At 35.3% G+C, this 15,853-nt stretch overlaps 1 protein-coding gene across 2 annotated transcripts in view; it reads right to left on the reverse strand.

The window, feature by feature from the left end:
* LOC145690007 (uncharacterized) overlaps positions 1 to 15,853 on the reverse strand; it is an 865,423-nt gene that overhangs the window by 175,968 nt on the left and 673,602 nt on the right. For both annotated transcript variants that reach the window (XM_081764484.1, XM_081764482.1), the window contains 3 exons: positions 15,442 to 15,677; positions 10,987 to 11,929; positions 5,845 to 6,068 (listed from right to left, as the gene is read on the reverse strand). In XM_081764484.1, coding sequence (XP_081620610.1) covers positions 5,845 to 6,068; positions 10,987 to 11,929; positions 15,442 to 15,677 — 1,403 coding nt within the window. The remainder of the gene's footprint in view (positions 1 to 5,844; positions 6,069 to 10,986; positions 11,930 to 15,441; positions 15,678 to 15,853) is intronic.

Here is a 15,853-nt window from a genome sequence, read left to right on the forward strand (position 1 = left end):
CACATCTCAAATATTCGTACCTACTCAATCGGAAGTTATAACAAAAAGATGTTTCTCAAAAACTAATATTAATTACTTTCTACACTTGCTAGCACAAGAAACCTGGCACAAAATATATGAAATTGGTGATACGGATGGTAAATTTAACTTTTTTCTAGATACATTTCTCTTTCACTTCAATATTGCGTTTCCCAGAAAGAACTACAGTAAGGTTAGGTTGGGGAAACCATGGGTCACTATAGGAATTAGGACTTCTAAACTCAAACTACTTGAGTTATCAGAAAAACTAAAAACGTGTAAAGATGTAACACCTCAATTTATTGAATATGTAAAATACTATAGGAAGACAAACAAAAGAGTCATACGAACAGCAAAACTTTTACACAGTACAAATTACATCTTAGCAGCGAGAAACAAAAGTAAAGCTATGTGGAAATTAATTAATGGTAAGATGAATAAGGTAAAAACAACAGGAATTGATGCAATAAAAGTAAACTCTCAAGTAGTATGTAACCCAGATAAGATTGCAAATCATTTTAATAAATATTTCTTAACTTTAGAAACATTTAACCCAATCAAAATAGCTCATCAAGAAAATAACTCTAAGCTACAGAGCGGAATAACTAAGTCGCTTTTCCTGAAACCAGCTACACCAGAGGAAATCTTACAAATAATAAAAAGCTTAAAAAGCTCCAGCTCTCCAGGTTGGGATGAAGTGCCATCCATGATTGTAAAGGAAAGTTCTCTTCTTATTGCACATCAACTCTGTCATATAATAAATCATTCATTTTTGACAGGAATTTTTCCTACGCGGCTTAAGTTAGCTAGAGTTACACCTGTGTATAAAAAGGGAAGTAAATTGGAGTTAAATAATTATCGTCCTATTTCAGTTTTGTCGTGCTTTTCTAAAATATTTGAGTTAGCAATGAAAGCACGACTAAATAACTTTTTCCTTTTAAATAATATAATATCCACAAGTCAACACGGGTTTCAAAGCCAGAAGTCAACCAACACTGCAATCTTTAATTTCATCTCTGATGTAGCAATGGATATAAATAAAGGAAAGCATGTAATTGGTATTTTTGTTGATTTATCTAAGGCGTTCGATTCTATAGACCATGGTATTTTGCTAGAAAAATTGTATTCTTATGGCATCAGAGGTGTGGCAAACAATTGGATAAAGTCGTATTTATCTGAACGTAGTCAAACTGTTGGCATCTGTAAAGAGGTAAATGGCAGAAGAACAATGTTTAAATCATCTTTAATGAAAGTAACAAAAGGAGTACCACAAGGATCAATATTGGGACCTCTTTTGTTTGTTGTATATATTAATGATTTGGTTAATAGTTTAGGCTGTGTGAAGTCAACATTGTATGCTGATGACATAAATGTTCTTGTCAGTGGAGACTCAGTAAATGAAGCAGAAAGGCTCACTACAAAGACGCTAACAAAAATTATTAGTTGGTTAAACATAAATAAATTAACTATGAATTTAGGAAAAACTAACATTGTCAAATTTCGATTCCCGGGCCAAAGAAATGAACTTGTACCAATAACTGTAGGCACTGTAGAATTATGTCAAACACCATCTATTAAATTTCTAGGAGTATATGTTAATGAAGATTTAACATGGAATACTCATGTTGAATACATTAATACTAAACTCAGTTCACTCTGCTTTGCATTCCGTAGGTTGCAAGGTAGTTTGTGCAAGGAAGCTGTCATGTCCTTATACTATAGCAAAGTTTTTTCAATAATAAACTATGGTGTTATATTTTGGGGGAATTCGAGAATAAGTGCTAGTACATTCCGAATACAGAAAAAAATTATTAGAATAATGTTAAGTATGCCTGAACGATCCTCATGTAAAAATATTTTTAAAAAGTATAAATTATTGACATTACCTAGTTTATATATATATCGCACAATTATGTATGTAATCGAGCACAAGGATTTATTTACTTTAGCTAATACGATTCACTCATACAATACTAGGCAGAATTGCAATATGTATACTATCCAACAGAATTATGCAAATTTTAGCAAAACTGTGTATATGAATTGTATAAAATTATATAACAAATTACCAGCAAAGTATAAGAACATTAACGAAAAACGGATATTCAGAAATACTCTGTTAGAATTATTGTTGGAAAAAAGCTATTACTCTGTGGAAACTTATCTTACTGATAATATATAGAGAATGTAAATCATATCTGACAACTGTAATGCTTAATTGAGGATTGTCCTCATTTGTAAGCTATAAACAGGCAAATAAATATGAATATGAATATGAATATGTTCGAAGTGGGGAAAAAAGCAGAGGCGGTATGTTTTACTGTGATTTTGACTCAACATACCGGCTTTTAAATATTGTCTTGATCACTGAAAAAACAGAGACGGTATGTTCTCATTACTGAAAAACCAGAAGCGGTATGGCATACCACCACATACCGTCTCACTTCGACCACTGATGAAGGATTAAACGAAGCGGTATGCGTTGCTGTCTATCTGGTGCTAAATAACTCAGCAATTGAAAATTTGTTGGTTACCATGTTCTTGGCTCACACCCTTCATATCATTATGGAACTCTTCCCCCCACCACCTACATCACCAAAAAAACAGGACTACGGAATATATTTAAGTTAAGATAAATACAACTGCACAACAAACATGACTGAGTGGGGCTTTTGCGCTTCTATCGGGAAGTCCGGGATTCAACCCAGTATTCGAACATTCTGACAAAGCTTTTCTTCATTCCATCTGTGAAGTAGAAATAGTGCGTGTACTGTGAGTTGGCCGACTTCCTTATTGTTTTTAAAACATTATTATTACTAATTACCAGCAGTGACGGTTTTGCGAAGGTTAGGGGGCAGTCTTTCGGACTGAAGCCTGTTCCCCAAAATTACGAAATGTCTAAAACAAACGAAATATCTATTAGGTATGCCTTTACTCATAAACTTTAAGTTCCCGTCAAATAAAAATTACGAATGTTTAGAAAAACTAAACATTAGTAAGAAAAACCCCTCCCAATATACTTTTCTAAATCCGCCACTGATTCTCAGTATAAAATGATCTTCAAGGTTGTATCCGGAAGATTATCGCTAAATATATAAACGAAACAAAATATTAGTTATGCCTATACACATAAACTTCAAGCTCCTCCCAAATAAAATTAGGACATTTTAGAAAACGAAACAATCAGAGAAACCCCTCCCAAAGTACTTTTCTAAATCCGCGACTGATTATTTGTATAAATTAGTATTCAAGGTTGTATCCGGAAAATTATTGCTAAATCGTTGCACAGCTACAGTATAACAGAAATGTGGAAGTACGGTTTGACGCATATATTGAAAAACGTACGCTTTGACGGATATACAGAAAAAAAACATAAGTTTAACTTCTGCGCTAGAAGCTATAGTACCGATACTAAGCTCTTAGAAATGAAACACGGATGACAAACTAAAATGATCTAGAGAAGAAAAAATTGTCGATAACTCAAAAGTTAAAATAAAGTTAAATAGCTTCTAAAATTGCCCTCAAATACTACAGTCTTTATGTTTGCTTTAATTCGTAAAACATGTGCTCCATCCATCTTGATGGTGAATTTCAGAGCGAAATATGGCATTTAGGTCATGGAATTATTATCAAACTATAGAATATACTATAAGAAAGCTATTTAGATAGAAAAATCATGAAAATGAAAAAGCCAAAATTTCCAAAATTCTCGTTTTTTCCCAAAAAAGCCGGCTTTTTATGAGAAAAAAAATACATCGATTCAAAAAAGCCGGCTTTTTTGCCCTGTATATAAAGAACTAGTTTGCTGCACAAAATCCTAGAAATGTGATGCAAAGGAAAAATTGTATCACCGAAGTGGGCTATTTTTGTAACAGAATACAGTTTATCATTATTTTTCCTTTGCGATAGAATGGTTCTTTTCCAATCTTGCATACAGTTAAAGCTCAGTGATTAATCTTCTTGGAAACCTGACGTTTAACTTTAGGTGTCTGTTGGCTCTCAAGAACACAATCTACTACTGACTACAAACCAAATTATTGGAAACAGACTGATGACAGAGACCATATCCTCGACACTTTATTCTATCTGTAAAGAAAGTGCTCAAAACTCTCCAAATCCAAGACTCGACCTTATTTTTCAAAAACTAGATTATTAGCAAAAATACGGGACCTTAGCAGTACACTTTTCTGCCTCATATTTTTTTTTTTTCCATATATGTTTTATAGTATTGGTCTAGAAATACATATCTGTTTTTATATGCTCGCTTATTTTACATTGAAGTTACGGTGGGGAAATAGTGTTCGGTTTAAAGTGTTTAAAATATGGAAAACGAATTGCATTCGAATAGCACTTGGCTACAGTTAGAAACTGGACTTTGTGTGAAGTACGTTATTTTGTTTTATCGTAAAAAATGTTGACTTCGTGGTGCGTATTTCTAATTACCCGTATAGTAGTACAGTGACAACTCCCTTAACGGACACCTCTATAATACGGACAGATTTTTTTTTGTCCCGGCAAAAATAAATGTTTTCTTATGGAACAAAACCCTTCCTTTTACGGACACTCTCAGATACGGACGCGGACAATCCCCCCCCCCCCAAAGAACGTTTCAATAACCTCTTCATAATGGACAGGAATTATTCTCGCTTCTGTAATATATTACAATAGACAAAAAGTGTTTTCGCCGTAAGTATATCTATCATGAGTCTAGACCTGGTGAACCATCAAACAGAATAGTTTCAAGCTAAACTTAATTTTTTTCTTTTTTCTGTCCGCAATAGACTGCTTTCTGGTGGAAATCCTAGAAAACATTCAATAAGCAATAACACTCATGCAGGGGCAGTCGTATGGCCAAGACTTGTATGCGAATGATGTTCTCTGCACTAACAAATTTAGTCCTTTTTCCTCTGGGTCTTGCATCTTTTCGGCAATTTCATAGATAACAAGTGAATAAATGGATATTTTTTTACAGGGTAATGATATGTGCTTAAGAAAATTACCATACACGTATTACCTTTTGCAGTATACGAATATACAGGCAGTAGTATTATTTAACAGAAATGAATTTCTCTTCCATCCCTCCCAGTAATTTAAATACGTACTAAATAGAGTACTTTCATATTGAATGTTACACATTTACGCTCATACATAATGTATTTACTGTATATTACTACATACAATTACCGTTGTGAGAAATTAAATTCCTGTAACCTCTCTGTAACGGACACCTCTCAGTAACGGACAAAAATTCATGTCCCATTGGTGTCTGTTATTCAGAGGTTTCACTGTAGTAGTAGTAGTAATAGTAGTAGTTGTTCTTGTTGTAGTAGTAGTAGTAGTAGTAGTAGTAGTAATAGTAGTAGTTGTTCTTGTTGTAGTAGTTGTTCTTGTAGTAGTAGTAGTAGTTGTTGTTGTTGTTTTCTGGCTGCTGAGAGTGCGATACAAACTTACAAATTGCGATACAAATTTAAATTTATCTCACATTTTGCGACACAGAAGTCAAAATCTAAGAAAAAAAGAAAAGAAAAAACTGATACGAACCCTACCCATAATCTAATTACACCAGATTCTTAAAATAAGAATGCTATGGGCTATTGAAGAAGACATCAGACTATATTGAAATGGTTAGATGTTATGCTATGGGCTATTGAAGAAGACATCAGACTATATTGAAATGGTTAGATGTTATGCTATGGGCTATTGAAGAAGACATCAGACTATATTGAAATGGTGTGTTGAACCAGATACTAGAGAGAACAATATTTTACTTATTTATTTAATATATCCTATTGCATCTATAAGTAAATATTATCATGCTCTACTTACTGTTGATTCAACTCCAAGGTCTTTATCACATTCTGAAGGATGTATTGATCTAAAATACTGGAACTTCTTGGTTTTTCGTTTGCGCTTCTCCCTTTCCTGTTGCACTTCTTTAATAATCCTTCGCACTAAATAGCCTCGATAACAAGCTTGGATTTTGGTTGCGGCCTCATTTCTTTCCTTGTTTGCCAGCACTTCCTTTATGTGTGTGGATAAATTTGGTACCCCTGTGTTAAAAAAAAAAAAGGAAAGTAATTTATATTTCAGGTATACTTTTAATTACTAAAGAGTTATAATCAATATTATTTAATTGCAAAACAGTTAACATTTGAACAATATTAATTACGGTATTTGACCAAAATATATATTATGAACTCGAATAAGACCCCAATTTTTAAAAATGATTTTAATGGAAAAATAATAATAAAAATAAGCAACATAAAATATTACACACACTTTGAAACGATTTGATAATAGAAAGCTTACCAAATTAAAATTATTTTTAAGATTAAAATCCCAATCCTTACTGCACATTCTTCTATGGTTATCACTCTGTGTTCAGTACTCTGGTGGTATACTAAGATCGATTTGAAAAAATGAAATCTTTAAGTTTTACGTCCCACGGTTATGCCGGTTAGGCTAAAGGAGACAGTGATTATGAGAGATGAGTGAAATGGTGGAATGAAGAAAGTGGGAGGAAACGGGAGAACCCCGAGAAAACCCACGAGCACGGTGTTTGTCCACCACAAAGTTCACTTGGCGGGGGCTGGGATCGAACCCGGGACCCCAAGCACCAGAGGTGAACGCTCTACCACTGAGCCACCGCGCCCCCCTAAGATCGATTTGAATATAACGTAGAAGCGTAGTGAAAATACATTAACAACAAATATTAGCTGTAAATCAAATCGAATCGAATCGTCGAAGGATTCTCATTACTTATTTGCTATGTACTTTAACTTGGACGAGTCACGCAACAACACGGCATAGTCGCGGGAGTGATATAGATGGTACAAAAGTGAAAATGAAGATTTTCAGCTTAGCATCTCCCGATTATACCCTTCAACCTAAGGGAGACGACGATTAAAGCAAGTGAATGATGGAAGAATTGGTGGAATGAGAAAGTGGGAGGAAACGGGAGTACCCTGCGAAAACCCGTGGGCACGATGTCCACCACAAACTTACTTGGCCGCGGATCGAACCAAGGACTTCACGCACCAGAGGTAAGCGCTCTGCCACTGAGCCACCGTGTCCGCCATAGATGGTACAGTGCTGCGTGGTGTATATTATATTTATATATATATATATATATATATATATATATATATATATATATATATATATATATATATATATATATATATATATATAGGGTGTATCAAAAACGACTTTACAATTTTGACAATTCATATTGATTTATTCACTTATATTGCAGACATGGTTTTGATGTCATTTTGTAGTAAAATACAAGTTTTGACTCGCGTAGTACAGTAGTTCTGAAACAAACCACCCCAAGCGCTAGCGGCATTTGCAGCAAAGATGGCTGCCTTTACTGGTCCCGAGGGTGTTAGTTGTGTGTTTGGGTTTAAAGAATCCAAGTCTGCGACAACTGTGCAACGTAATTTCCGTACAAAGTATGCTAAATATCCTCCCAGTAGGCCTACTATTTCTCAGTGGCATAAGGGTTTTATTGATACTGGATGTTCGGTAAGACACAACAAATCTTCAGGTCGTCCCCGTACGTCTGAAGGCATTTTAGATCAAGTGAGACTTCAGATGGGATGTGTGCCGCATCACCAATGGATTGAACTTCTTTAGGTGTAAGGTAAAAAAAAATGTAAGGCTATAAAATGACACCAAAACCATGTCTGTAAGCTAAATAAATAAGTCAATATGAGTTCTCAAAGTTGTAAAGTCCTTTTCGATACACTCTTGATCTCGTCTGCAAACTGCCTGTACGCTAGCGACAAGTAATAACCTCACTGAGAACTACTGGAAATTAGCGTGACTGGCAGACTCAGGCTTCTTGCGTTTATAATAAGAATTAAGAATGTTTAAATATTTTCCCCTAGATGTTTATGCAACACGTAACTCTAAAATGTTTTGAAGTGTGCTTATTAGCGTATCTCGCAGACTGATGTGTTTTTGCTTAATAATAATAAGGATTGTACTACACTCGGGCCAGTACAGTGGTTCTCAACGTGGGCGTTCTAGTTTCCAAACGGGGCGCTAGAACAAAAAGGGACGATTGGAGACAATATACTATTTAGGGAAAGTTTGATAGAAGAGATGTAAGGGAAAGGATGGCTAATGTAAGATAAATTACAGAAACAAAATTTTTCTTTCACTTTATATATTCTTCAAGGCTGATTTTAAGAATTGAAGCCATTTTGAGGTTCTTAACCTCTAAACGCCCATTGACGCAACTGCTGCATGAAGGCTTTAAACCTTAATAGATCAGCCCCTAATTAAGCTAGGGAGATAATTTTGGTATCAATGTGTTCCTGAAGGATGGAGCTTTACGCCGATATGCATTGTATGTATATGGGGGGTACACTGGTGGAGGGTAAAGTTCTTTTTTTTTCGCATTAGGTTTTATAGGGGGCATTCCTCCCTGATGAATACACTCATAAAAATTGGTATGTGAAACAATGAAGTAGTCCACTACATGGTAATATCCTGTATGTGTATTTGTTGCTTATATGGGACTAGGAGGGGAGGGGGCCAAATTGGCTTTTTTTTGTCTCAGTTTTTTGACGTAAATTACATTTATTTTCAGAAAGGTTCCATATAAGACACGATATCTTTTCACTGAATTGGTCTAGAAGCATAATTCTTCATACTGTACATGATGTGTGCAGCAAAAATTATGTGCATATAATGTACTATGGTGGAGGGGGGAGCAGAACGAATGTCAAATTCAAAAAAGAAAAAAATGTTCTGAATTTTTATCTCGCTTTGTATTGTATCAATGTGTACTATTTATTTATATTATTGTCAAAAGTGTGTTGCCTACATATTAGCATGACTTTGTCAGTATAGGGTGAATACAAGGGTTGCCAGGGCCCCCCAAATTCTTTTTTTTTAAATATTTTTAGGACTTTTTTGTTTCTTCTTCCTCTGTTTCTACGAATAGGGCGGGAATTGCACTAATGTTACTTCGTTGGGATCTGTGTTTCATAAGCTTTCCAACGACGTATCAATCATGACTGTGATAATTAGGTAGTCATCAGGGTTCACCAGAGTTCCCAACGTAAGAGTCTATGAATTTGTTCAAATCCCTGGCGGGCACATAAAAGTTAAACTACTTTGTTCACGTCTTACATTTACCCTTGTGCATGGATGGATTGGCTTAAAATGTCGGGGGCGCTTCGGACAACCGCATTCACCCAAGAAGTTGCTAGGCTCGAAAAGGTTAAGACCCACTGATTTACAGGTTTTCTTTAATGTATTAAAAAGCAGTATGAATTATTGGTAACTTCTTATTGTCTCCCGTTAACTTGCCCTCTTCTCTTTTCTACGCTGTCACAAAATTTGGAAACATCTGAAAAACAAGTTTTGAAATATATGACTTTTTCATCATAACCAAGAATCTGAACCAAGATTTGATGTTAGCTAATATAAAATTGTGTGTCCCATTCACAACTACTTGATCGCTGGAGGAAATCGAAAGTATTGCAACAAGCTGTTACACACAATCAAGTGGAGAAAACTGTAAGTAGAAACACTATTAATGATGTACCTGTTTAATGATGTATCAACCTACAAGTTTGAAAAGATGGAACGAATTCCTCGTGTCAAATATAAAGTCATTGTGTCTGAGACTATCAGTCTAAAAATATGGAACTGAAAAATATTATACACGGTGTTTCTAAATGTTTATCAGTGTTTTAATTAGGTGCATACGTATTTTCTCTTCCGTATACAATAGAGAAACAAAACATGCCTTAAAAGGAAGGGTAACTCAAACATTGTTTCTACTTTGCAGGTGGTGTGTTGTAACTCCGAATGCATGGTGCTAGTTGTAAAGATGATGACTACTCTTTAGCGTAAAGCCTTTCACGACATGTATCTCAGCAATTTGAGTGCAAGTGCTTTTCTATGGGAATATGGATGTGATTCCATCAGATAACAACATTCAATTTGGTGGTACAAGCAATTTAAGAATAGAGGATGCATGTACAAGGGGAAAAGCTCGGGAAGATCGCATGTATCAGATAACCAAGTGTAACAAGTCAAAGCGAGTTCCGTTCGGAGTTTCAGGAAATCTACAAGCGCGCGGGTCAATAACTAGCAATGCCGACCATGATTGTTTGGAGGGTATTACAAAAGAGACTGCAATGTGGCCGGGCGGTCTGCAATTGTCACAGGCCTTCTGTGGAAAAGTACTGGACATAAAAGATAATAATTTTCTTAGTCGTGTGATGTATAGTGGTGAAATCTCATTTTATCTTGGTGGAACAGTGAATACGCATAATGTACATATTTGGAGGTTTAAAAATCTACACGAACCAGTGCAGCACAAGAAGGATTTGCCAAAAGTGAGCGTCTTTTGTACAATATCCAAAGCACAAATGCATGGACTCACAAAAAACACTATCACTGATATTGCATATTTGACCATACTCCAGCAATGGTTTTAACCCCAAAGGGATCGTGAGGAAAAAAGATCATCATCTGCCAACAAGACGGCGCGTCCTTTCACTTTCATCATGAAGTGCGGAATTAGTTGAATGCTGTTTTCCCCAGCGATGGATCGGTCGTCATTGTGAGAATAAGGTGACTCGTGGCTGTTTTCCAATGGCCTCAAAATCTCCCGACCTCACCCCAGATTTGATTTTTGTAAAAGTACGTAAAGGATCGTGTTTACGTGCTAATGCTATCTGCCGACCTGTGTTACAGTCTATTACACTAGACAGGGTAGCTTCAGTGTGGAAAGAAATTGACTACAGATTATATGTGTATCGTGTCACAAAGGGATCCTACATTGAACATATGTAACTTATGGAAGAAAGAAAGAAAAAAAAACTGTTACCGTTCCTTTTCAGGTATGTGTTTCATATTTGTATTGTATATGTAATAGAAGATACTCTTAATTAAAATCCCGATATTTAGAAATACACTACACATATATAGTAATATACTTACCAGGTAATTGTCTGATGTCTCCAAGTTTTTGAAGATGTTCTCCTACATCAAGCTTCAATGGTTCTGGAAACGTTGAGGTCATAAATTGACTTTGGACGGGAATTGATTTTGAAATAGCAGCATTATCTTCCGCAAGCATGGGAACATCTTTATCTAATCCTTCTGCTGGTATTTTATCAACTTTACCTGCCTCCTCTGGAAGTAAAGCATTATCTTCCGTAGTCTTGTCTGTTTTTGGAGGTTGCCCTGCTAAACCACTCATTGTATTCATAAGTTTATTTCGTCTCAGAGTAAACACGTTCTCTTCTAGTCGATCCAGTTCTGTTTCCAGAGACGTAACAGGGTCACCTTCACGAGATTCTTTTGTTTCTGCTGGAATGTCTACCTGGATTTCCGCTTCCGATTGCTGAGCGCTCTCGTTTCTTCGTCTTCGTCTTGTAATCTCGCTCACCAATTGTTGGAGTTCTCCGAACTGTTGAGGCGTAAGCTTCATCGTTTCTAATTTTTTCTGAACTTCCATTGCTCGAATTCGAAGCGCATCGCTTCGTTCTTTGTCAACTTTTACAGTTTCCTGTGACGCATCAGACTTCTCCTCGGTGTTGGGCGTTTCCGAACGTGTTACCTCACCTGATAACAATATATCAGGCGTCGCATTACACAGAACATCACTTGTGTTTGTATCAGGAGATTCACGAGGAGAAACTTCAGTTTCCAACTGATCTGCTCTGGTTCGGTCAACAGTTTCACTCGGCTCCGTATTTCCAGTTTTCGTTTTATCATCAACAATTTTAGCATCAAGGTTTTTATCCTCATGTTGTTGTGTAAGTTCAGAAGCAACGCCTTCATTGATGTAACGGTTATCTTCAATTACTATGTTATTACCTTCTGTCTCAGACCTTATAACCTCTTTGACTTCAGTAGCCTCATCCATATTTGGCTCCATCTATTTAGGAGGGAAAAAATATTACAGACCATAAAAAAACATGCATACTCGAAAACAACATTTCAGGCAAGGATGTTATAAATAGAGGATCTGCCCATATGTATCTTCATCCTATTAAATCGGTGAAGCCAAAAAGCAACCGAGCATCGGCACGTCTGATTGGCTACTTTCGTTTCCGCCATGATTGTTGGCTCAAAACATTGCGATCCCATTGGGCGGAGTGGGCAGAGTAGGGGTGGTGAAACTGTGACGTATGGCTTCAAGATTTTGTTGTAAGGGCAGATCCTCTATTTTATAAGATCCTTGGTTTCAGGTATATATTCAATATTATTACAGAGGAGCCATCAAGAGATGGTCCCTGAAGGTTCTTACCACGTGCGAAGGGGAAATCTAGCTCCTACTTTGGTGCTAGTGTTACCAACCACGGTCACTCTGTTTTATACCATTAAGAAAACTGCCATTTATAGATGCACTGAAAAAGCCTTGAAACGTGAGTAGTGGTGACGCAACTGCAAGCTGTCAGAAACCTCTTGCTAACTCCTCTATACTTTAACAATTTTTTTTAAATACCAATCATCGAACTGAACAAAATTCAATTGGTAACTAAATCTTAAAGTGTAGCTTTCGAGAAAAACTACTTTTTTATAGACATAAAAATGATGCTGTACGGTAACCACCCCATCTATTAGAGTGAAACTAACACTGAAATACACTCTTGTTAAGTTTTTTATTATAACATTAGCAAGATGACAGTACACAATATGGTTAATGAAATAAAGTTCAAAATCATGACTAACTTTTTTTTTTTTTTTTGGGTCAACAGGAGTCTATCTGTTGGGATTTTTAAAACATAAGCCATGTACTCAAACGCTGATTGTTTACTATGAACTTATCGGTTACTAATGCAATGAATGTCGAAACTCTTCTCAGCCTATTTCAATCTTTAATATACTTATAAGCTTCTGGGTAAATACACATACAAATTACAACCAGTAAGGTTCAAAGACATCAATTTCTCAAACAACCCAATCTTGTACTTTATTCTTTGTAACTTCTTCAAAGTAACTACTCTTCAAATGATTCATATACCCTGAACTCAAACCTCTTTAATCACTTAAAACCACTACCAAAATCTCAGCCACATATGGCTCAATTCTTCCAACTAAACCAAATTTTCATTACAAACAAACATGAATATAGTTACGTCCTTCAATTGTTTTTGCTACAAATTAATAACTTGCCTGATAAAATGTACGTAATACCTTGTCAGATATACATTCAACTAAACCTTAACACATTCAATCGATAGATCAAGCTCCTCCGTGGCTAAGCGGTTAGCGTATGCGCCTTTGGCGCGGGAGACCCAGGTTCGATTCCCGGTGGGACCTCATGTGGTTCGGATTCCACGTTAATTAGTAGGTTTATGTGTCATATAACCTCGCTGCTGAACAGGACGTAAAACTCAAAATCAATCAATCAATCAATCGATAGATCATATCGAGGTTAACAAAATGAGATGCTTAATAAATTCTCATGCGTATTTTTCGAAAAAAAAAAAAAACTTTTTATTACCCCGTCCGCTTCCAAAGTTAAGTTATTTTTCGATGACTTGTGATATTGTATCATCCTTAGTTTGAAACATTAAATAATAAGTGTGGAACTGAAGGTTTCGTTTAACATTCTGATTTAAAACATGCAATTACCTTGTAATATGTTCTACAATCTTTACGTTATTAAATTGTATAATCCACACCGGTTTGAGATTCTGAACTCTAGAGTGTGATACGCAATTCACTTGAATTTAATTTTTTCTGTCTTTCTAAAATTAAAATTACTGTTCAATCTAAGAGGACCACACTGACAGACCTTGTAGATCATTTGTGGTCCGTGGAACACAGTTTGAGATATGCTGGCTTAAGTTAAAACATTTCCCTTAAGTTTTTCCTAATATCAACTTCTATTCAACGTGTGTCTTCTTCCTCCTATTCAGGAATATAAACAATTGAACGATAGTAACTACTAGTGTTGTTAAAATTATTTGAATTCGTTATTCGTATATTTTTATTCTATTATTCGAATATTCGAACAATTACGAGGAAGGATCAGAAACTAAGGTTACAAGGCCGATATTTCTGGAGTTTCGTCTGTTATAGAGAAATGAAGAGTGTGCATTAATTTTAATACATGAGTTAGCAACTATGCAGAGTTTCGGCCATCATCCACCTAGTTGTATGTAAACACAAATGGTGACTCGTTTGGAAAACTGGTCTCGTTAAAAAGTCTGCTCAGTTATTCGATTTCTGTGGGCGAAACATGTAACCGCGACTGAAATTCACCGGCAGCTGGTAGAGGTTTACGAAGAGACTGTAACGTTTCGTTAGCATGTCGCAGAATGGTGTCGAAAGTTTGCGGCTGGTAGAGAAAACGTCACCGACATTGATCGCAGTGGCCGACTCAGCACGGCATCAATAGATTTGAATACAGCTTGTGTGGAGGATCTGATTCAAGCCGACAGGAGGATCGCGATACCTCCCTCCAAGCGATTTTCACCCGTTCTCGCACTTGAAGGAGCACCTAGAGGAGGTCGCTTCGCTTCAGACGAGGAGGTGAAACACTTCGTGACAACGTAGCTGAACACGTAAGGACAGGATTTTTACCAGAAGGGAATCTTCAAACTCATTCCACGATGCGACAAGTGCCTCAACTGATATGGAGACTATGTCGGAAAATAACCTAATGTATGTATTATTTGTTGGCTGTACTGATTATATGAAATAATATATACACATTTCACCGCACGCTACGTAATCTTACTTTCTGATCACCCCTCGTATTTGAATAATTACTCGTTATCCGAACAATTATTCGAACATTTATTCGTTATTCGAATAATTGCTTGAATAATTATTCGTTATCCAAATAATTGTTCGAATATTTATTCGTTATCCAAATAAATAATTGTTCAAATAATTATTCGTTATCCAAATAAATAATTATTCGTTATCCAAATAAATAATTATTCGTTATCCAAATAAATAATTATTCGTTATCCAAATAAATAATTGTTCGAATAATTATTCATTATCTGAATAATTGTTCAAATAATTATTCGTTATCCAAACAATTGTTCAAATAATTATTCGTCATCCAAATAATTGTTCAAATAATTATTTGTTACCCAAATGATTGTTCAAATAATTATTCGTTATCCAAGCAATTGTTCAAATAATTATTTGTTATCCAAATAATTGTTCAAATAATTATTCGTTATCCAAATAATTGTTCAAATAATTATTTGTTACCCAAATAATTGTTCAAATAATTATTCGTTATTCAAACAATTGTTCAAATAATTATTCGTTATCCAAATAAGTGATCGAAAAATGATTCAAATAATGAATTTTGTTCGAATATTCGAATAAAAAGTATTTTTTTGAAGAATTCATCATTCGAATACTCAATTATTCGAATTTTAACAGTAGTAGTAACTATCTCTACTTTGATACACTTACTTTATGTTTATTTGTCATTGCTTCTCGCTTCTTCTGGACTGCCAATGCAGCCAACTTTCTCGTTCTTTCTTGTAGTTCTCTCAATTTCATCTTCTTTGTTTCTTCAAAAAGCTGTTTTCTCCTCTTCTCTTCTAACAGCTCCTCCTGCCTAAGCCTTCTTCGGCTATTCATATATTCTCGGACTTTTTCTTTATCATAGGTTCTCGTCTTGGGTGGAACTTTTGGTTCTTCTTCCGCTGATTTGTTGTCAAAAAGAAATAGAAATTTAAAAAAAAAAATCTTAATAAGATATATACAGGTAATGTTATTTAAAAAAGAAACAAAGAAAAAACTTTGAACTTGAAATTAACCAAAAAATTAAAAAAAAAAAGTTCGAAAATGCTATATATCCTAACTATACACTGTATAGAAC

This window comes from Thermobia domestica, chromosome 7 (genome assembly GCF_964235325.1).
Source record: "Thermobia domestica chromosome 7, izTheDome1.hap1.1, whole genome shotgun sequence".
Classification (NCBI taxonomy): Eukaryota; Metazoa; Arthropoda; class Insecta; order Zygentoma; family Lepismatidae; genus Thermobia; species Thermobia domestica.